Genomic DNA, 23,952 nt, shown 5'->3' on the forward strand with positions numbered 1-23,952 from the left:
ATAACAGATTTCCCAGCAGCGTGGAGGGTGATATACAACGGCTGAACCCAAATCTCATCATTTGATGTAGCTCATCTCCCGAGTTGTCCTAGCACAGGAGCCGAGATCTTGTCTGTTCTCCTTCTAAATTCCTAGAGGGTTATTTAGGGTTGGCATAGGGTGGTCTCAGCCAGCACTGTGATGCTTTTCCTCTATCCTCTTACTTAAAAGGTCAAACTGAAGAACCCCTCCAAAACTCCTCCCTTCACTGATACTGAAACACCCTCAATTACATCTACACCTGGAGTCCACCAGAATGCCTCTGCCATTAGCCTGGTGCAGGCCAGATTGCAATGATAGCAAACCAAAGTAAAGCAAATACTGCTGTGTGATTTTTTACACAGATTTTAAAAGCTTCTAAAATATTGGCATGGTTGTTTATGTTTCAAAGCCATACAACTCATATTCATGCTAAGATAGCTATATTAAAGGCTAGCTTAGGCAGTTGTCTGTAAAGAGTACTTGAAAGTTTTAATCTTTCTCTATGCATGCTTTGTGGTATTGCCCTTGAAAAGATAAGAATCATGTAATGACAGAAAATTGGATAATTCCTCTGAAAATGCTTGAGCATCAATGGTATATCGCAAGCTGCCTGCGTGATTAGAGTAATTGCGGTGCTCACGAGCAAAATATGAACAGTGTGTTTTGGAAATGAATATACTATATTGTTTACTTGGATGGAGCCCTAATCAAAAGTGAGAAAAAGACTGAGAATAATACTTTGAAAATTTTCAAACCAAATGGATGTCATAATATTGCTGTAGTAAATACCAATTATTGTATTTGTATGCATTTAATCACTTAAAATGTAAATTCATGCCGTTCCAAAACTGGGTTTAGACTGTTAAAGCTTATTTACACCCAAGCACAGGTTTGAACCAGGCACAACTAAAAACTGGTGGTAGATGAACAACGTGAGACTGTTGTACAAACTGGTCCCCTGGCTAAAGGAAATGCCTGATTCTTTATCTTTTCATCTCCCTGGTTTCCTTTTACTCACCCTTCCCCTCCATCAAGGACATGTTACCTGTTGCTTAGTGTCAGATATGTTTCTCCTACAACCAAGACGATTCATTCTGTATCTCGTTGACTCCTGTTAGCCCAGGACCTCTCAGGACCCCTCTGGCATGTTGGGACTATGGTTCTCACCTGGCAATAGCCCTGTTTGCATTAGCTCCGAGCTCCTCTAGCATTAACTCAATGCAGCTGGCATCTGTCACAATAGAAACACCCTCCCTCATCTGTTTCTATAGATGATGTCAGCACAAGTGGTAATGCATGGTGTGTTAAATATCTTACAAATTACCGTGTTAGCATTAGTGGTATGCGAGGAGGGGGTTGAAAGTCTTGAAGCTCCCTTGGTAATTGTTCTGGAAAAAAAAAAAAAAAGTGAGGGAGAAGGAGAGAGGGAGCGCAAAGGGTTATGGATGCATAAATTTCTCTGCACAAACAAAGTGCAATCCAGTTCTGTATTTTTATTCTGTAAGTGGAGGTTTGAGATATAATTATACTGTGAAAAGAGCTGGTGTAGCTACACACTGCAGGACCAAAGACTTCCATCTGGGCAGGGGTGTGGGTACAAGAATATACACTTGAGAGAGAAATTCAGAGTTTTGTGGCAGACCAAAGTTGTGGCAAAATAAATTTTTACAAAATGGAAATTTGTTGTCCTGTAGATGCCTTTGCAAGAAAAAGGTGCAGCGGTCAATCCTGCCAAAACTCCTGGATATGAGATGTCTAGTGCCCTTAGCTCAATTGACTGACCCCAATTTCTTTTCAGCTGTTCAAGAGATAAAGCGTGTCCTCGCTCACCACTTGTTAGCACTGTCCCTTACCTGGAAACGGGAGCCTCGCTGGGGGGACAAGGCAAACTCAAGATATAATTTGGAGGGGGGAGAATTGCATGAACCCCTGAATCTTAATAACTGCATACAGCCTAGTATGGCAGTTATTGATCGAGGATTTTCTCCCACAATTTCTGGCCTTAATTCTTAATAATCACATACATTAATGTGGTTATTAACTAAGGCTGATTTTTACCATACAACGTTCTTCCCGTTAATATGTGTAACTCATAATGTTGTCTTACTCATCTGGTCTGGAAAGTTTTGTGGGTGATGACAGCAAGGTAGAATAGGCAACTGTATGGTAAAACTCAAAATCCTGATGGTGGAGATGGCCAGCGTTGTCCTGTGTATGAAACCTACTGTCTGCCCTACACTTGTTGCAGGAATGGTCTCCACATCAGGTTGCAAAGAGCTTGATGCCACTTCTGACATTTGTTCTCATTTTGCCCTGCCAGCAATGGATCAGGCACCTCAGAAGATATGTTTTGGAAACTTGATGCCCTACAGACCTTCATTCGGGATTTGCACTGGCCTGAGGAGGAGTTTGGAAAACACTTAGAGCAACGCTTGAAGCTTATGGCGAGTGACATGATCGAGTCCTGTGTGAAAAGGTACGTGCCCATGAGCGAGCCAGTCAAGTTTCTCACAGGAGCTCAGGGGATGCAGTGGGTTGTTCTGTCTCATTGTCAATGAAATTTCACTTCAATCACCATGTGTTAGTGACCTCAGCTCACCTCTGCCCAGCACAGACGTGATGGAAAGCCTATTCCACCCTAAAAAGTGGAATTCACCCCATCATTGTGAATTGTGGACTGTCCCAAGCAAGCACTTCTCTGTTGAGACTCTGGAGAGTGCCTGTTCACAATCACTCATTCATTCAGGCTTTATTGGTGGTTACTTATTTTTGGTGCCACACGTGAGGTCAAATGTTTGTAAATGCAGTTTGGTGTGATGAGGTTGAATGCTGAAAGCATAGCCCTAAGAAAGATCCCAACACCCACCTAAAAACACAGATCCATGAAAAAAAACAAGACAAAAATGATCCAAAAAAGTGGATAGTGTGTAGCTTGGCACACAGGTTTCACGTCTGCCATTGATTGGCAGAAAAGCTCTTGTATCATCAGCCACATTATAGGATAGTCACCTGCAGATCTTCCAAAACAGAGATTTCTATAAAAAACTTTTAAACATGCAAGGAGCTGTCATTCTGAAAGCAAAATATTGAGGTTAAGTTTCCAACCTTTCCACAGCAATTTATGTCCATTGGCATCAGAAGTGATGAGGCAAAAGATAAAAATGAACTTTGTATCTCATTGTGCAGAAATGCATAGGCAAAGAGACAAACCAGAGGACAAATGGGTGCCAAATACAGCTGGAACTTGCTAATATTAGCAGCAACATGTAATGTGGCTGTTCTGTACAACAATTGCCAAGTGTGTGCGTGGCATTTATTGTCTGTGTGTTCCCCACAGCCTGGGGGATGCAGTGTCACCATAGGGGAAGGCACATTCAGTCCCCAAGATGCAGGCAGGGAGACAGCTCGAGGCTTGTTCTCTCACCATTCTGGAATAAACCCCAATCCATTTTCAGTGCAATGTCTTTGATGTCTTTGCCATGGAGCAAGTCCCCTTTATTGCAGCAGCTCATCTTTGGTCCTGTGGCTGGCACAAACAGTTGTCCTCCAGTTGTCAGACTGTCCTTTAGGAGCAAGCCCAGTACTGGAACTCTGCTCTCTGCACCACCAGTAGAACTCTTGTTTTCCCTATTGGGTTTTTTGGTTGGTTTTATTTTGGTTTTTTTAAAGTTGGAATCAAGGCTCCTTTGCTGCCCCTGCAGAACCGTTACAGTTGTGATGGTCTGTGGAAATCAGACCGGGCTAGCTCAGCTGAGGTAACTGGGAAAAATAAGCATATTTCCAGGTGCATCTGAAGAAGGACTTGTGTGCCTGAAGCCAGGGTGGGTTTTTTCCCAATTGCCTCAACCTTTCTACAAATGTGTTACCCCTCTATAGAAACCTGGCCCAGCCTGTACTGGTATGACTATATATAATGGTTCTGAGCATAAGTAAGTAGGAACATGCTCCTTTCTGCAAGGAGATGGAAAATCCCAGTCTCTTTGGGTCCTTTCAGTAATTATCAAGATTCTAGTCCCCGAGTCCAGGCTAAATCTGGCACTGGTAATTAAATCAGTTCAAATGCCACTGCTGATGTAAACCAATATGCTGCCTTCCCTATTTATATCACCTGCAAACAGGGCCTGGCTAAGGTTTCTTTAGCAATTTCAGTTTGACACAACATTTTTCTTCGCGTCTGTCTCTGAACTGTTGAATCCATGGAGGAGCCACCCCGCCTTCGGCACTTGGTTGTATTTCGGGGCTGTCAGGAAAGCAGCCCTTGCAGGGAAGGCCTGTTAACTAATAAATCCAGGCAGAAGGACCAGTGTATCAGCTCAGATCAGATCCCAAGAACAGGAGCTTCACATTTGTAAATGAGTTTTCATTTGCATAACCCTAGGGGGATCGTTCAAGTTCAGAGTTATTCCTGAGCTGCAGCTGATATTATTTGTTATTTCTAAATTGAAGCTCCTATGTTAATTTGTTGGCAGACTCTGTCTGATGTGATAATTGTTCTGTGTTAGGTTAGATTAGTGAAGTACCTCTGGAATATATAGAGGGGCTCCAAAGAAAGGCAAGGCAAGGCCCACCACACTGCAGAGCATTCCCGTGTCGGAGTCACAAATACCTTGGTTTTCAAAATACGACACGGGATCACATTCTGTAGCCTTTGGCCCAACTCAGCTCTTGGTGTATCACAGTTTGTAACTGCCAGGGATGTCAAATGTGAGCTCAGTGAAGCCTCAGGAGAGCAGTGAGGTGTGGGCTCGTGCAATGCACATGTGTGTGCTCATACCTGCACGACTGCACCTGTGCACTCCTGGTGAATGTGTATGGTGCAGGGAAACTACTTCTATGAACTTATGAGACAACTAGGAACTTCCAGCAAGCAAATACCATCATGTAGACCTAAAAATGCAATGATCTGCTATGTCCTTTCAGTTAAGCAATGAAGGAGTGATGCACATGTGTGCTCATACCTGCACGACTGCACCTGTGCACTCCTGGTGAATGTGTATGGTGCAGGGAAACTACTTCTATGAACTTATGAGACAACAAGGAACTTCCAGCAAGCAAATACCATCATGTAGACCTAAAAATGCAATGATCTGCTATGTCCTTTCAGTTAAGCAATGAAGGAGTTTCTGCTATTTTCAGTTGGTATCAAGGAGCAATAGGAGCTTCCTTTAGCGCAGCAAGCTGTGGTTATAAATCAGCTAATGCAACCAAATTATAGGTGCACATTGACACTGCTGTTTGTAGCATCTTCACACTGTTTATCAAGCATGAGAAAGTCATAGTTTCCCTGAAATACTTTATAAAGAGTGTGTGTTCTGGAGAGTGTGCTCATTTTACACTGGAAATCATTTTTAGTTACAGCACATTTGTTAACAATTGCACTGTGGCACTCCCAGCAGCATTCAGGTTTCTGGCTTCTCAGACCCTTCTCAGTATTTTTTCACGTTATTATTATTGGCTTCAGTATGTTTCAAAGCAACTGAAACATCTTTTTCTACTTTCCATCACAGGACCAGGATTGCATTTGAAGTAAAGCTGCAGAAAACCAGCCGATCAACAGATTTCCGAGTCCCTCAATCAATATGCACCATGTTTAATGTCATGGTGGATGCCAAAGCTCAGTCAACAAAGCTTTGCAGTATGGAAATGGGCCAAGAGGTAAAAATGCAGGTTCTTCCTTTCACAGCTTTTAAAGGCAATGTCATGAAATTTCCTATCTCCTGTTGTGCTCGTTTCAGAGACGTTATATCGGTTGTGGATTTAGTCTTCCATACAGAGTGTGCAGATGAATGTACAGGGGGTTGCTCTCAAATCTAATGAATAGAAACATTTGGAATCCCTGTCACTTAGGAGTGGCTTTTTGCAAGGACTGTGGTATGCATACGGTATCTGTCAAGCTTGGTTGATGCATGATGACCATATATATTGAGTCATTAACTGCACCTTGGAGTCAGGTGTCGGCAACACACTTTCTGTGTATGACTATGTTCTGTAGACAAACATAAGGAAAACAGAAGTGCCAGGTTGTTGCTGTGATGCTTGTAAGGAAAAGAAAAACAAAACAAAACTACCAAAATAAACAAGTTCCAAAAGTAGATTGAAATTCCAGCTGCTTTGACTTCTGTAAGTATTGGCTATAATCAGCACACTTGATCATTCTGGATTTCCAGGTTCTTAATGACTCAACTTTCCAAACAACAAACCTGTTGAGCTGATTTTTATTTTCATCTGAAGCCATAGTTGCAGTTTGAAAGTTTCTTTGAATTGATCTGTGAATTAGAAAGACATGGCAAATTGGAGTAGATTAAATGCATCATAATGATCATTTTGCTCCAGTGGCTTCAAGCCAAATTAAATATTCATATACCAGTCTAGAATAAATTCACAAATACTGTTTGGCTCTCCTATCCTGCTGCTTGTCAGCATTTCCTAGATAAGCCTTTTCACTACAGCTTTCCATGGTCAGATTTTGCAGTGAATCATTGCAAGTTGTTCCTGTGGTTTTTTGAGTTGTTCACCTCACCTTGTTCCTCCGAAAGGACTTGCTCCAAAGGCCACTGGATGCAGCAGGGTTCCTTGCCCTGATGTCAGTGGTGTTTGGATCAGATCCAGCTGTTCTTTTCATTTTTCTTCTACATATTTCAGTTATGACATTTTATTTGTGAGAGTCACCATGCAAGAGATTTCATACTGCCCATCATCAGGTTCTTCCCTTGTCCTCCAGGTCAGCTGGGACAGATCTTGAGTGGGCTTTTGTTGTCCAAGACTGGACATGAACTTCTCTACCATTTTCTGTTCCATGTTCACACCCATTTATCTCCCAAATCCCTCAGCCTGCAGCTGCTGCAGCACCTACCCTAGCAGTGCCCCATCAGCTGGGAAGGTCCATGTTTGTGATCCTCCCCACTGCAAACCCCTATACTCACACAGTCTCTGGGAACAGGGACATTTTGGAACTCAAGCAGACTCTGATATCATGACAGAGGAAGCTGATTGCATTTATAAAACTGTCAGGTTAGGTATTCAGATGGCACGAGACTGACAGCATCAGCTGTGCCTGGATATCTTGTGACCAGGCACTTGCTGCATCTCTCCATGCTGACTTGTGATGCTCTCTGCTTGCCACAGTTTCCTCCAAATTTTGAGCATCAGTCACAGTGCATGTTCAGCCTGACTCAGACTGCAGGTGAGAGGGGAGCAGGCAGCTGTGTGGCTGTTTCTCAGCTGTTCTGGGCTGCAGCTGAGATCAGCTGCAAATCTGCCTATGCCACTTCAAGAAGGTGTTTGGTACAGCAGCTCGGAGACAGCAGAACTCTTGTGGCAAGCAGCAGTTGCTGTGGCATGAGGTTTTTAACAGATAGCTGAACTAATAGACCTGTAAAGCAGACGTAACTTATTGGTGCATAATAGGGCTGCAGTATTCTATACACCCTCCCTTTTTCTTTTCTTTCTTTTAATGAGTGTTACTACCTCTCCCTCCATTCGCTCATGCCACTCCGTGTTTCGGCTACCTCCATCTCCTCTTCTTGAAGCTCTCTAAACCTGTGCACTGAGATGGTCAGGCTGAGTGGGGTGAAAGTTCAGATACAGATCTGTCATTACAGCCCATGAGTGGAGGAGAAAATGCCACCCTGCCCCTTCCAGTCCCTGGAGGAAATGATGAGGCAGTCAGATAGGCAGCAGAGGGATGAGAACACAGGTTTCCAGCCAGTGTCTTCCTCTGTAATTTGAGGAGATGCCTCACTGAGTGACCCTGTCCCTTGTCTCTGGGGACCACCATCTCAGCCAGGGCTGCTGGCAGCTCCACCAGGGAGAGAGGGACAGACAAACTCACTGACAGGACCCTCTGTCAGTGACCAGTTGCTGCATGGCTCCTCTAATCCATGGTCCCTGTGTACACAATTCAACAGCAGCAAAAAGGGCTCACTTTGCCCACCACGGTGTTCAGGCAGGGACATTTGCCCAGACCTAACCAGAGAAGACATTTTCATTAGAAACAAACCACTGATTTTTCTGACAGTTCAAGCTGTACGTGGGCAGAGACTCTCTCGATGCCTTACTTGACCTCGCTCCTGCAGTTTCCCTCCCACCCCAAAGGCCTTCCCTTTCACACTACCTTCAGCCACACTCACTTTAGCAGATCCTTGAATGCATTTTGCGAGCATTACCCTGTGAAACAAACACCCATCATTTCATTCCATTTCCTTGTCTCTAAAGGCAGCTGTTAAAACATTTGGTAAACATACTTTACCATCTTAAATATTTATTTTTCCTCTGAATTTTTAATACATCTAAGGGGATAAATGTATGTATTAAATGTTTCTCAGTTGGTCTAGTATGTTTCTATTTAATATCTAAGGTCAGATGGTCCTTAGAGAAATACAACATACACACAATCTGTTACATGACAAGGCAAGATACTCATCACATAAAGTCAAGTTGAATCATTGTAGTGCACTGATTATGGATTGTAATAATTGAGCTAATAGAAAGCTGCGATGAACTCGATCGAGAGTGGAGGCTACGCTGGGTAAAACAAACCAGCTCTGCGATCTTTAACCCTGAACATTTTCATAAGGAACATAGAAGGAGCTGTTAGAATCACTGGTTTATGAGCCAGGCGTCTGTAAGCAGCACCAGGCACTCGCTTTCCAAACTGCAGCCTTCTCCGCCCCCGTCCTGGCCGAGGCTCACCTTCCCGAGGTGGAGCTGGGGCTGTGGCACCCATGGCACAGGGTGCACATTGCTGTGTCTGCCCGGGGCAGGACCCTCAGCCTCACTGGCCCTGTCCTGCATGGTCACTGGCCCTGGCACTGGGGCTGACTCCGCCCTGGGGATTGCGGCTGCGATGGGAATGAGCTCTCAGAGTCCTGCGACACTGCCTCCGTGCATGCACAGGGTCCTCTGCTCTCAGAGCTGTGGTTTTCTTCCATCGGGGCTCTTATTTGCTTTTTAAACAAGCTTTAATTGAACATGCATCAGTCGGTGCATTTCACAGTGGATTGCTTCGCACATAGCTAGCCGTGTTTGAGTTCAAACTCATGACTTGATGAAAGCAGTTAGTTACATGCTTGGTTGCAAGGTCTTATACACACAGAAAATGCAGTTGCAGAAGGGAAACATCACGGGGAAGACACCCCAATATATGCACAACCCCTTCTTCATCTCCCTTAGGAAGTCCTGGATGTGTCTGCCAAGGACATCAGCAGCTCCTACCCGTACCCAGCTGTTACAGGTCCCTGTCACCCCACAGCTATTTTCAGCTGTGCTGGGAACAACCGGGTCAATCCTGGGAGTTGACAAGGGCCAGCTCTGCATTAAACAGATTAATCATAACTATGATCCCGTAAGGGACTTGTATATGTCTTGACCTGCAAAGCAGGACATGGGAATGGGAACTGCCAATGCAAATATCGCCTGCTTGTTCGTGTATGTTTTTCCCCTGTGTGGGCCCAGCAGATCGCAGCCTGTGGCGTGGCGATGCCAACCTGTCCTCCCACCTGGGTGAGGCTCTGAGTGCCCCCAGACAGGCCCTGGGCTGGACATGCTGTGCCATGTCCCCCTGCCCTGCAGCAGGGCTCACCCCAGCACAGCCATCCCGGTGAGGGCTGTGCTGACCCTGCCTGTTCACAGACAGTTGCCTTCCTCTTCGGAGCGAAATCAAACCATAAGAGAGTGGCAGCAGTTAGCTACAATCCGGTCCCTTCCCACTGTTTTACTGCCTGCAAGTCCTACAGGTAGCGATCTCTGGTATTTCAGCGAAAGGAGGTTTTGATCACATTTCATTTCCCATTGCTTATTGTTTCTGTGCATGATGCTGCTGTTCTCATACGTCTCTTTTTTTAAAAGATTTTGGTTTATTTATTGTTTATCTTCATATGTTCTTTTTCCTGTCTTTTGCACTTTCCTCTTTATTTCTGTCCCCAAATCATCTGAAAAGTTTGCAAAAGAGTGGGTAAGTGTGTCCTACTTTTATTTTCTTTTTTCCAAATTCCTGTATTAATGTTACTGCCATAGGAAAAAAAATCCCCAAACTGTAGAGCAGCTCAGAGGGTACCAATCAGACACTGAGACCAGCAGCTAGCATTTGTAAAGCCCTCATAGTCTTCCTTCCCAAAGTCTGATTAGTATTTAAAGCAGATTTGTCTCTTTCAATGTGATTTGATGTTAACATTTTAAAACAATATTAATGCCAAGTGGTAATGAATATAGTGACTAGCACCAGTGCTTGAAATGTTTGACTGAAAAATCAAATGTTTTGTGTTGGAAAGCAGTCATAATCAGTATTTTCTCAGTCCATTGAAAATAAGAATATACTGTATGTTTTCACTAATTAAATCTTGTATTGGAAACAGGTCTTTTCTAAATTAGTAGAAGACTGTATTTTAGTACCTATTCTAGCCATATTGCAGCTGATTGCATCAGAGCTCCCAAGCTAAGCAAGGTTTGGCATGTGCAGAAATTGGGTTGAAGACTCAGAAACGCTGATGCTGCAGGCACAGGCGTTGGTCAGCCAGTGCTGAGCTACTGCCACGGGATCTGCCAGCGCCCGGGGCTGGGGCCGCACTGCCTGCTGGCTGTTGCATGGGACAAAAAAGGCTCGTCGTGGTTTGTTGGGTGTTTTCTAAATCTGTCTTACCGTCACTGAGCAAAGCATTTAAACGAGTGATTACTTGAGCCGTGTGCCGGCTGAACCCAGTGTAACACAGGTTCGGCTGCTTTGCTGCAGTAGGTGGGAAGGGTGCAACACCATTCCCTGTGGTTGAGCTCTCTGCAAACTCCTCTGGAGCAGCACGTCCTCCCCACTCCCCTGACAAGGGCTGGGTGGTTTGTGGTGCCCTGGGCAAGGGCTGCCTGTTCTCCTTCAGCAGCAGGTGTGTCTCATTGTCCTGTGCAATCCATGTGCCAGAGGGACAGGATAATGCCCGCAGAAGTGGAGCAAAGGGACATCAGGGTCTCTAGGAGCACTGGGTGCTGGTGCTCACAGGGATGGCAGAGCCTCCCCTCCGACATCTGCATGTGGCTCCTGGAGCTGTGGGCACACAGAAGAGGGCAGGGTCTGCCCACGCTTCACAAACTGATGTAGGATTCTCCTGAATTCAAGGTCTCTCCTACAAGTGTAAGTAATCACTGGCCACTGCAATGGAGCCCAGGGTAATAAGCTGCATAATTCTTTGGTTTAATACTGCATATTGTGGCTTACCAAGGGAAGAGGCTGACAAGTGTAGAGCGGTTGGCTGTGATCAGTGCTAATATTTTCCTCCCCCTCTCCTTTTATTTTTCTTTAGCACCAGTACCATTCAAAAATAGATGAACTAATTGAGGAAACCGTCAAAGAAATGATAACACTCCTAGTGGCAAAGGTAACCTTCAGCTTCAGGTGAAGTGATTCACTGTTAACATTGCATTTTTAATATGTGCGTTTCCATTAAAATGTGACACATTAAGATGCTGAATTGGCTTCTTGTTTCTCACAGGCAAGACGTACATCTCCCAGTCCTTTCATGGTGACTCTTTGATGATTAGGAACTGCGTGAGATGTAATACGCTGCTAGCAGGATTGCCATACTGGGCCAGAAGTGGTTTTAAGGAATGGGTGTTACGTTAATGGGGTAACACCCTTTGGTCAGCATCACCCCACAGCACTGAGGGTAGCTGCAAGCAGGGGCTGGCACTGCTAAATGCTGCTGTGTCGCCGTTGGGGTGGCACGCAGAGGTGGTCACCACTCCTACGCATGAGGTTGTGCGGACAAAATAGCTCATCTTGTGCAAGATCACCATATGCTCTTCTAAGAAATTAATTTAGAGGTGACAGTAGTGGGAAATACATTCCAAAATGTCAGGTTTAATTGTTTGGAAATTGTTTTTCATCAGAGTTGGCTCCTCTAGCTCAGCTGCCAGCATTCCCCTTGGGTGGTTGTGTAGGTCTGGTGTGCTGTGCTAACACGGAGGGGAATTGGTACGTAGGGAGAAAGATGGTGGGGTGTGTTTTCCTCTAGTTTCAAACTTTCTGAGAACAAGTCATCCCTATTATGCAGCGGAGACCTTTAAACATAATCCGCCAACATATGCCAGTTTGATTCTTCTGCAAGAATACCCAGCGAGCTGCGTGCTTGACACTGCATACTGGGAGCAAGAACCACTGCCTTCCCCATCCAGAGAGGCTCTGCTGGCTTGCCCACAGGCTGCACCCACCTCCTGTCCCCAGCATCCCCCAGGACACCAAGAGGTGATTCCCACCCAGGAAGAGATGCACCACGTAGCGCCCAAAAGTGCTCCTTTCTCTCCACTGTGCTCGGGGACAGGTGGTCCATTCCTTTGGCCGTTGTAGCGCCCAGAAGTGCTCCTTTCTCTCCACTGTGCTCAGGGACAGGTGGTCCATTCCTTTGGCCGTGCTGAGAATTCCACTGGCTTCTTTGCAGCTGATGCTGATTTCTACACCCTTGCTGAATTATTAAAAATAATTGCAATATTTTTTTCTCTGTAGTTTGTCACCATTTTGGAAGGAGTCTTGGCCAAACTGTCTAGATACGATGAAGGAACTTTGTTTTCTTCTTTCCTGTCATTTACTGTAAGTATGAACTATAGTTTCCTTTCTTCTGTTTTGGGGGTTTTTTTCTGAGTTGTCATCTCTTGTTCTGCCAGGACTAGATCAGCTACATAATAATTCTGCCATTCTGTAATGTTTGAACATTATAACCCCCACATGAATAGACAAATAACCTGTATGCAGATATACAGTACATAAACACCCAAGATGCACAGGGCAAGACAATCTCCAATCATTGCTGATCTTGGTGGAGTTTATTCTGTAGAGGATACCTATGAAGGTGAAAAAAATCATTGCACTATACATGCAATTTCCCTGACTAAAGGAGTTGCTTCATTGCCACTTTGCATGGCAAAGGGAGGCATGTTCCTCTCAGTCTTCTGGCCATAACAGTGACCATCTTAAGTAGGAAACAGCAAAATAAGGGAGCTGTCTGATGTGCCTTTGTGTTTCTAACAGAGAACAAGGTAGGGGAAATGCTATGAGGTCACACAGCATAAGGTGCCTCTCATGCTACATCTCTCCGTAACATTGCAGAACCAATGTACAGCTCATCACATAACATATTTCCTAGCAAGATATAGGACCAGACCAATATCTGTGCAAAACTGGCCTCAGTATCCAGCAAGGGTTTAGCAATCCGAACTGTATTCCAGAAAAGTGTTGTGACAGCTTACTTGGGACGAACACATGGCAGCTGATTTCCAAAGGTCTTCTGAAAATGCATGCCAGAAAGTTTGTATGAGTGTCTCTCTACAAGCATGGCTTCACTTCTCTCAGCTCACAGAGAAAGTTTGCATGAGTGTCTCTCTGCAAACATGGCTTCACTTCTCTCAGCTCACAGACAGGTGTGCACTGAACTCCTGTGCCTGGAGGTGTTTGGAAAGTTGCATTAACATTTCACCCCCAGCCCTGCTGTGCTCACTTGTTCACAGAGACTGGGCAGGAGGCAGAAGGCACTGCTCTGCAGACTGGGAAGGCTTTCCAAAATCTCATTCATGAGTGTCTCTCTGCAAACATGGCTTCACTTCTCTCAGCTCACAGACAGGTGTGCACTGAACTCCTGTGCCTGGAGGTGTTTGGAAAGTTGCATTAACATTTCACCCCCAGCCCTGCTGTGCTCACTTGTTCACAGAGACTGGGCAGGAGGCAGAAGGCACTGCTCTGCAGACTGGGAAGGCTTTCCAAAATCTCATTCTGGAATTACTTGCAATTGTCTCTTGTTTTCTACTCTTGAGCCCTTTAGCTGAGTTTGAGGCAGTTTGCAGGATCATTTGGAAATGGGGATGGATGTAGGAAGGCTGAGGCAAGAAACCCTGCCTATGGGCAGCTGTGTGCACACAGTCTGGCAGCTTATCTTAACAACCACAGGGTTCAAACTAAACATTCTGCCTTTTCAGGTGTGCTGGAGGTACTTTGTTTTTCAGAGAGCAAGGGAGGGTGTCCCATTCACTGCCCTGCAGTGCAGCTCTTCTCCCAGGATAACCCCTGCATGGTTACAGCCCCAGAGCTGTGCCCTCTGCTGCTCGAGGGGATGCAGGGGATGGCTTGAGGTGGATACCTGGATACCTTCCCTCATTCCAGTGCTGCAGAGGGTTAGGAAATGCTTGTGTGCCAGCAGCAGAGGATGTGGAGGCGGCGGCTTTCCAGGCATCGGAAGTATCAGCATCAGTCCGCGTAGACAGTGTAATGTGCAGTCCTTCCTTCTCCGTGAATCCAAGCTGTTCCTCGGTTGATGCTGCGCTGCTCCCACCACATCCTACTGTTTATGCTGCCGAGTGCTGCTCCCTTGAATTGCTGAGCAAATCCCCCAGCTGCACCTGGGCTCTGGACACCTGTCAGGAGCCAGCACATAGATGCATAGAGTTCAAGCATCCTCTCTGCTGCTCCTCGCACGCTGACAGACAGTTAACTGCCCCAGCAGCAGCAAAACAGTCTGTCCCACTCTGATGGCCCCACAGCCTTTGCACATGGTCCCAAAACCTTGATTTCCTGAGTTTCCAGCCATGGGGGGATGTATATCTGGATAGTTGCTGTGCATGGTGTGTGCATGTCTCCAGGAAAGTGCTGAGCCCTCGCCCACAGCGAGGAGGCTGGGCGCACTGCGGAGGAGCAGGATGGCTCCTTCCTGGGCAAGGGACGTCTCTCGCTTTGGCCTGTGTGTTTGCTGGGAGCCACTGGGAGAGGAGGCTGGGGAGCAGCCCTGACCCCTTTGGCACTGGGCTTAGCAAGTCTCCTCTCCCTGCAGTAGTAATGTGACTTGCTGTGTTTAGTCTTTGCAATGATAAATACAGAATCTCTCTCTTGTTACAGCATGCTTGCACCACCTCCCACGTTTTCCCTGTCTGAACAAATACAACAAAGTGTGATGGTCCAAGCCGCTGAGCTCTAGAAAGCATTAGTCTCCCACCCCCTTCCACCGACTTCTTTCATCGCGTGTTTTCCAGGCGCTCTGCAAGTGACATGTACTCGGGGGTCTTGTGACAGACAGTTTTATCACCTAGTAGGATATCCTCATTTCCAATTCTTGCCTCGAAATTCGAGATAAAATTAATGCATCTGTTGTCCTAATAAATTCCCACTAGCCACTTCTCCTTGCAGAGCACTTTGAGAGGAAAACACCCTTCTAAATTTGGCCAGACTTTTTTTTTTTTCCTGTTTGTTGCTACATTTAAGTGGATCTTGGCGGCAGCAGCCCAGGCCCTGGCTGGGCGTCTGCATGTGCAGATCCACTGAGTCTCAGGGATGCCAGCTGCTAAAATTCCCTGTCATCTGGATGGCCACTGCAGGCACAGCATTACACCTATGGTAATTATAACTGAAGATTCCATGTTACCCGAGGGAGACAGAAGTAAAAGATCTTATTTTTGTTCTGTGCAAAATTTGTATGGTAAACTGAGACGTTTCATGGCAAAGTCACATACTTTGTGAAAAACGGCAGCCTAGCAAAAATCACACAACATCCGGCAGTTTGGAAATTTCACTAAATGTAGCCAAATCTGAGTTTAAAGAAAAACAAGTAATTATTCTGATTAAAGGGGAGTGGGCAGGAGAAGCAGCTCAGTTTTTTTGTGGGTGGAGGGAGGAGATCGCAGGAAGCTGAGTTATTCTTGTCGCCTCTTGGCTTTGGAGAAGGGAGTTTGAAACAGAGGCGCTAAGCTGGACCTAAGAGTGCTAAATCCGTGCTTGGATGGCAAGTTTGCTGAGGTGCCTCTGCATCACTTCATGCTCTGTGAGATATTTGAAGGTACAGGTGCATGGCATGGTGCAGCCCTGAGTATGAACCCAGGCTTGAATTATGTGGGCTGTCGAGCTGCATCGATTTCTGAGCTTTCCTCCTGGTTGTTTGGCTTTGCTGCTCAGACAAATTGCTGGTTTGGTGCTCGCTTGGGCAGCTCTGCCTGCAGCTGCTCCACACCAGCGTGGGTGTGCCAGGACTGCCTGCTCCTCCAGAGCTGCAGCCCTTGGCCAGACTCCAGCTGCCTTCATGCATGGAGACTGGGGCTCCTCTGCTCCCATTCCCCAGGAGCAAGGGATATTGCTTCACTACCTCCTGAGAAAGTTTCCAGCATAAATGCAGTGAAAGGGTGAGGTGTCCAGACGGCTGGCTGGAAACAGGAATACCTGGAAGCAAGACAAGTGTTTGCTCTTCGCTGGGAGCGAGGGCTTGGTGCTCATTTTGCTACCTCCTTCATAAACTGCTGTGCTGGGACGTGCCCTGTCCTCCTCCATCTCCTCTGACAGCCGTACCCCGGGTTGCATCATGGCAGCAGGCGCTCCGTGCCCTCCTCCTGCCCTTCCCTCTGTTCTTGCCCCCCGGCTCCGCAGCCCGGGCGCTGCCAATACTTGCAGCGTTCACCTCGGCAATTACCACCAGTCTGGTCTTTTGTATCGCCTCATTGTGCTTAATTATGCACCCCCCACACACACCATATGAGTGCTTCCACCCACTCTCACATTCTGTCTCACACATACATTCATTCTCTCATTCGGGACACATAATTTATTCATCCCAAGATGCAACTGTGTGCGTGTTATATTTAGGCTGTTTTAATGGTAGCTTTAGAAATATTTAAAAGCAGGTGAGCTTTTACACCCAAACAAAGATGGCCGGCAACGCTTACCCTAATTAAAAGCAGAAGCGTTGTGGAAAATCCCAGCCATGCTCATTCTAGACATGGTGCCTTATGCTACAGTGGGAAAAAGGTCTCCGTGGCCAGCTGGGCACTGCTCAGTTGGAAGAGTTGGCCCTGACGTCGGGGGCCACCGCGCCTCCTGCGCCAGGCTATGTGCACCCTGCTGCATGGCAAACCACAGACAAATACAATTTAGGGCCTTGCAGCTTGTGAGGACACTGCAGAGTGCAGTGTCCACCTGTGATACTCTCCCTTGAGCAGCATCTTATAAAAAGAGGGGCAAGTCGTAGGAAAATGATGCAGCTGTTTTGAGCCTGGGAAGCAGAAAAACTTCAGGGCACTTCTGTGTTGCACGGGGAGCACACTGCCCCAATGTAATCTGCGAGGTCTTGACAGTGTCAGAGATGATGCAGCTGTTTGGAGCCTGGGAAACAGAAAAACTTCAGGACATTTCTGTGTTGCATGGGGAGCACACTGCCCCAACATAATCTGCGAGGTCTTGACAGTGTCAGGGCCAGGAAAAGGAGGGAAAATAATAATTTTTGGTTTGAATTGACTGATGTGAGGGAGGAACTGCAAAACCTCTCAGAAAACTCAGTCTAACAGAGAATCACAGAATGGTTTGGATTGGAAGGGACCTTAGAGATCATTTAGTTTCAACACCCCTGCCATGGGCAGGGACACCTTCCACTAGACCAGGTTGTTCTCAGCTCCATCCAACCTGGCCTTGATAAAGTCCCAGGCTGCATCCTGCACCATTGATGGAAGCACACCACAGTCCAACCTGGCCCTGATAAAGTCCCAGGCTGCAGCCTGCACCATTGATGGAAGCACACCACATGCAGGACAATGGGAAGGGGCAAAATTAGGATCCTTCAGGTGTTCTCTTGTGGCAGCCTTAGTGCAGGTACCTACCAGCCTTGACATGCCATCATATCCTGCTGCCAGGGGAGCTACCCTGCTGCCAGGGGAGCTTGCACGGTCCCTGGGGTACAGCTGCCAGCTGGAGAGGCATGCACTGCCTTGGGAGACACGTGGCATCAGGTGGAGAGCAAGGCCTCCAAAGAAAATAACGATGTCTACTTACGAACCCCATCTTCCCCCGCTCGCTGAAGTAGAAGAGGGAGAAGCACAACTCCCACACTATCATCTGTTGCTATTAGAGCTATAGCAGCAGTAAAGTTACCTCTCCAAAAAAAAAAAACAACAACAAAAATACCACCCTTGCCTGTTCTTTCAGACAGGAAAGTTAGTTTTATCACCCTTTTCAACCTATTCAGCATTACGTTGTCCCAAGTCTTGGCTGGAGAAGGTCTTACAAGTGTTTGAAGAAAAAGAACAAAGACCTGGAAAGGTACTGATGGTATAAACTCTCTTCTTGTTCCTTTTACAGGTGAAGGCTGCTTCCAAATACGTGGATGTACCCGTAAGCACAATTTAAACAACTTCTGTCATACTAATTTGCATCATGCTTTGGTTTATGGCATGTGTGGCAACCCACGTTATGCATTAACAGCCAAGATTGAACCATGGGCCTTCACACTTCTAACATTTGAACTGGAAAGAATATCTCCATGACGTTAATAATGAGCAGTTACCCTCTTATGGAGACCTATGAGGCTGTTTAGGCAATAATTTGCAGATGGTGTCAAAAAGGTACCATATTTATGCAATTGGCTTGAATCACATTTTTTAAAAAATGGGAGCAGTGCATTCTGTTAATTCTTCATTTGGACTTGTACAAATACAGTATAATTTCCAAACAAAAAGGTCCAGACATGTTAGAACTGAGCCAACACACATCTAACACATTAGCTAATCTATTTTATTTTTGTTCTTCTAATTGTTGGTTTATTTTACTCTTTTGGAAAATGACTTTTTTATTACTTTGGGGAAATGGTGATGAGCTAGCAACATGTGTTTGGGAAATTGTTAATGAAAATAATTTTTTCCATTTTTCTGTAATTGGTATAGGAAAACTGTACATCGTCTCCTCTAATTAGACCTTGATTCATAAGGAAAAGAGCCCTTAACGTTCTTAGATGGAGCACTTAACTTGCCAGAAATTTACATTTAAATTGAGTTGAAGTGTAATGTATGAATATTGGGTTACTGTAACATTTACAGGCAGAAAGATTCCGAGCAATTGCAAATAAAAAAAAGAGTAGATCTTAATATACCACACGAGTTCCTGCATCCTGTTAGACTGGGCAGTGGAAATCTAGAATAACTCAGCTGAGCCTGGTGACCTGTATGTATAATGTATGTATGTTTAATGCAGATGGTTTGCTCTGCATGCTCTGATATGACAATGTGATAAATTTATCAGATATCTAGGACCACATCATCTGCATTTGGTGTTTCCATCCCTCTAGCCCCAGATAAACCTTCCCCACAAAATTACCATATCTTGAGACTAGCATGGAAAAGACAAACTCTGAAGGTGCTGCTTGTATTAAAATACCCCAATGCAGAGATTGATATCCCATTGTTTTGGAGTAATAGAAACAAGACACTGAGAGCATTGGGAAGAGACTCTGAAATAATTTCTAGCCCTAGAAAATGTGGAGATCCTTCCATTGAATTTCCTGATTGTTTGAGTGCATTGTAATATTTAGTCATCAGAAATTTGAGCACAGAACAGTTACTTTAAGTAACTTTTAGGTCAAAGCATGGTCTTCTCTGAAGCCTTCATGTTCCTGGAAAGCAAAGCATCTCTGGGGAAGTGGTCTCAGTAAAACACTGTGTAATCCTTTCAAGCTTTTCCAAAAGCATTGGAAGGTCCATAGCAGGAGGAGAAGGATCTGCTCCCCTCCTCAAAGCCAGACTGATGCTCCAGTTCTGTGTGTAAAATAGAGCAGAAATCATTCATCTAGGTTATTTTTCGGCCATTTCCCACCTCCCCCTGGAAATGAAGCCACGTTGCAATGGCTTCCTTGACAGCCTCAATAATTTTAATGAAGCCAACCATCAGCCCCACACAGCTCCCAGACTTTTGCAGAGCCTACCCCATGGTCCATGAGCCGCTGCCTTTCCAGGGGAAGGAGAAAGAAAGGCCTGTTTGACTAGAGGACAGAGTGGAAATACTGGTGTTGAACTGCAAACCATCACTTAAATCTAATTCCACAAACATTGTTGCAGTTGTCTGGGTACAAACCAATCCATATAATGCCCCCTTGGAATGGGCATGATCGGCGGACTGAAAATTGCTTGAAAGTGTAACACTTGACTACTGCCACATTCGTGTTGTCCTCATTGTTTTTCAAATTAATACCTTGTCATTGTTGCAGTAGGTGTTAAGAAATGTCACTGCCTTCCGAAGGGCCAAGCATTGGCCCTTTGCTTGATAATTGTTTGCTTTGTATTAAAAAACTCCCTTCCTACTGCTTTCCAAACTGTCCTCATTTTCACCCTGGAAATTACACAGATGTGTTAACTAACTTCAATTTACAGTGGCTGACAATCGTATCTTGCAGAGAAATGATACTCTGTGATCTGAGGTAAATCACAGTAATGGAAACTAATGACACTAGTTATTAACAAACTTACAATGTGCCATGGAAATTTAAGACTTTGTGGCAGCTCTTGTAATGACTCGTGTTACTGTATTTTAATAGGTTTCCTTTGAGGTAAGTTTAAATCCAATACATCAACCAATGTGAACTCAAACAGGATTTTTTGTTTTAAAGTGTTTTCCCATCCACCTGCTTCAGTTCCCATTTTCTTTCAAGCAATGCTGTTATCCCAAAAACCTTGTGCACTTGTTACTCCTTAAAATCAGCTAAGTTCTGCAGAGAGCTGGAAAGATGTGACAGAACAGGTCTCCTGCATTTTAACAGCTGCTTAAACATTCATTTAGATTTACATTCCCTGACTTACCATTTACCCAATTTATTCTGAAGAGCAGCACTAAATTTGACTTAGAGTCAGGGTTCTAAAGACCAAAAGACCACCTGGAACACCAGCTGCTTGCTGCACATCCTCGCACCATAGAAGAAGAAGAAGCGAGAGCCCAGCTCTGGCTGTTAGCTCTCTGCCTTAAGAAACCAGAGGGTTTGCATAGAGAAGATGACCCAAGAAAACAAATCCCCAGCCCAGCTTGCTGGTTCATTCAGTAGGTTAACACCACCAAAGGCAGCAAGAAATTTCCTGGCATCAGTATATTGAGGAAGAGCTTTATTCCTCTGACCAGCTTCACTCTAGGCAAGAGAAGAGAAGGATCGAGTGTCTGTGCATGGTATTGTGCTGCATATGGTAATTTTCTGGGCACAAGACACAAAGCAGCAGGACTCAGTGTCCGTCAGGTAAGGAAAGGGCAAACTGCAGGAGGACAGCAGGAGATGGAGGAGAAGGAAAAGCAGCGACAAGGCTACACAGAAGAGCTGCCCCCTGTGTTGCTATTCATGTCTTTTTCTCTCTCTCTCTTCTTCTCTCCTCCATGCAGAAGCCGGGGATGGATGTTGCTGATGCCTATGTGACATTTGTCCGCCACTCTCAGGATGTCCTGCGTGATAAGGTCAATGAGGAGATGTATATAGAAAGGTTATTTGATGTAAGTAAATGCCTTCTCCTCCTTGGACACCAAGCAGGAGAGACCCAAAATGTGACAAAATAAGACAGGAGGATAAGTCACATTTTGAGAAAATTTATTGGTTATAGCTTTAAAAAATCAATAAATCTTTCCTTTCTTTCTGACTAAGACTCGTACCTGCTCTCTACCTGCTTTAAATCTCTACTCTAGTCTACTGTGTCTTAGTCTGTCTGTGCGTGGATTTTAAGGGAACAGCATCTTTTAAGAGAGCTCTTTACTATGTTTAAGCTTGTGGAAAATCTCTCTGTAGCAGAACATCTCAGTCATTGTTCTCACTGTTAAAAGCTGAGCTGGGCTTTTGGCAGCAGAGTTTGCTAAGGGCCATCTCTTCTGCGCACTTTGCAGTGTTTCATTGACAAGCACTCCAAATCTGACAGCAAATTAAGCATGCTAAATTTTAATTTTAAAGGCTAATCAAAACAGAGCTGATTAGGAACGGACTTCAGTATTTCAGGAGGACCACGTTGTGGTGTCTGACATCAAAGGTAAATTTGAGACGTGGTTTCCTTGATGAAGATGTCATGGTAGGAACTGACTCAGATGTTCACAGCTAATTTTCTGTTGCACAAGTTCAGTTCATTGGACTGTAAGAGAACAGTGACCTGTGATGCCTGTTTGTTTTGGGTTTGGATGCATGTTAACAGTATCTCTGTTTCTGTTGCTCTTGTTGCGTTACAGCCTTTCTGTCCTTGTAGCTGTTCTATAGTGAAGGTTTTCTGTTGACAGCCAGCCTGTAGCATTAGTGTTTCAATCTCTCTAGGGTATTTGTCCACATCTCAGTTTCTGTTTGAAGCAGCTTCTGTCCCTATTTTCCTTCCTTCCTTCCATCTCTCAGCAGTGCCTTTCTCAGTCTCAGAGCTCTGGAACTCTAACAACCTTCCTTGCTTTCTTTGCTCGCTCTTTTGCTTCCTCAGTGTGCAGGGAAAGCTACTTTTTTTCCCAACCAACCTCCTCCTTCACTCAATATCTCTCTTTCTGCGCATTACCTGTCCCTTAGAAACCTCTTCCTCCTTTACAATTCCCACTCTTTCTTTCCCCCCGTAACTTATTGGATTAAAATGGAACTTATCTCTCATGTCAAATGTTTTATCACATTATATCAAGTGGCATGAATTAGAGTCAAATAATCTTGCTGTGTACATCTACTAGCATGACCCATATCCACTGAGAATGCCTCATTCATGCACGGAGCACAGCAGTGCCTCCTCCGGGCGCCACGCGCGCTCGCTCCGGGGAGAGTTTGCAGCGCAGAGCACCAGACGCAAATCACCCATCAAGCAGGCATGGGGAGAAAAAACAAAACATAAAACAAAAGACTGTCGCTTCCATCTGCAGCAGGCCTGCGAGTGCATTGCTCGTTTGTGTTGAAATTTATTCCATGAGCAGTTAAATTTCCAGAGCTCATCTGGACTGTTCTTTTCAATGCCCACACTGCCTTTTCCCTCATCCTTTCCCTATGATTCACAGTTGGTGTGTTTGTACCCTTTGCGCCATTATTTCCAATTTTCAAAATGCTGTAATTAGTACAAATATTGATTTCAGTTTGATCCACTCATACTTGGTTTTACCAAGCCATATTTTAAACAAATTAACAGTTGACATGAAAAGAAAAAAAAAAAAAATAACAGCTACCTTGGTGGAAAGCAAAAAGTGCAAAACCTTCCCTTCCCTTCCTGCTTCCCTCAAGTCTTCCTGCTCCATGTGGAATTAAATAATCAAGGGTATGGTTTTTACATTCTTCTGCCTGTTTTGACCCACACTGTCTGCAGGCAGAAACCACAGCATGTGGGAGCTGTTCCCATTCCTGTTCCCATTCATGTTCCCATTCATGTTCCTGTTCCCAACCCTGTTCCCCACACCAGTGGGGCAGTGTTGGGACCCAATTCACATGTGTCTCACGTATATTAGTGTGTGCCCACAAGCTGGGTGAGCTGTAGGGCTGTTGCTTCCCAAGGAGGGAGTGGGATGTGCCAAGCCCTAGTCCCCCCAGAATTGGAGATATGTTTTCTGTGGTTGTGTATCGTCTTTGACAGGCTGCAGCTGAAGGAGCTGGTTGCTCCTGTGGTCAGCTCCCACCATGGCTGAAGTGCTATTGGTTTATGAGTGTGTGTGTGGGTCACCGAGGCTCAGACCGGTGCTATTGGTTTATGAGTGTGTGTGGGTCACCGAGGCTCAGACCCCATTTAAGTTGTTGCTGTATTCACCCATGTTTGGGTAAGGACAGGAGCAAATGCTTAACTCTGTTGTCCTGACCTCAGACACAGCCCTGCAGCCCTTTGCATCTCTGACCTAACCCAGCAAAGCAGCACAGCCATGAGGCCTTTAAGCTCCTTTGGTCATGTTTTCAAAGGACATTTTAGGTGCTAACTGCCTTTATAATAAGAAGGAGAAGGGGAATAGTCAAAAATGGTGTTTATGATGCTGAGTTAGAGTTGGACCTGATTTTGTTCCCACTTCCACCAGCATGGCAGGGGAGCAATCCTCTTAGCTTAGAGTTTCTCCAGGCAATGAGATTATTAACACTTTCAAGGCCGTTTTCTCTGCTAGATTAGTGCAGTGGTGCTGGCTTACCCTGGCCAAAGCTCAGCCTGGTTTAGGGTGTTGTATGGAGACAGATGCAGTAGTGGCAGTACACAGCTTAAACCTGCCTGCAGCAG

General features: G+C 45.3%; 1 protein-coding gene across 1 annotated transcript in view; it reads left to right on the plus strand.

Annotated features, from left to right (window-relative positions):
• CADPS2 (Ca++-dependent secretion activator 2) overlaps positions 1-23,952 on the plus strand; it is a gene marked incomplete at its 5' end in the record, with an annotated part of 168,979 nt that overhangs the window by 125,754 nt on the left and 19,273 nt on the right. Inside the window, 6 exons of the mRNA XM_009076477.1 lie at positions 2,342-2,497; positions 5,529-5,676; positions 11,307-11,381; positions 12,506-12,589; positions 18,098-18,130; positions 21,149-21,256. Of these exons, the coding sequence (XP_009074725.1) occupies positions 2,342-2,497; positions 5,529-5,676; positions 11,307-11,381; positions 12,506-12,589; positions 18,098-18,130; positions 21,149-21,256 (604 nt within the window). The remainder of the gene's footprint in view (positions 1-2,341; positions 2,498-5,528; positions 5,677-11,306; positions 11,382-12,505; positions 12,590-18,097; positions 18,131-21,148; positions 21,257-23,952) is intronic.

Source organism: Acanthisitta chloris, unplaced genomic scaffold (assembly GCF_000695815.1).
Source record: "Acanthisitta chloris isolate BGI_N310 unplaced genomic scaffold, ASM69581v1 scaffold1356, whole genome shotgun sequence".
NCBI lineage: Eukaryota > Metazoa > Chordata > Aves > Passeriformes > Acanthisittidae > Acanthisitta > Acanthisitta chloris.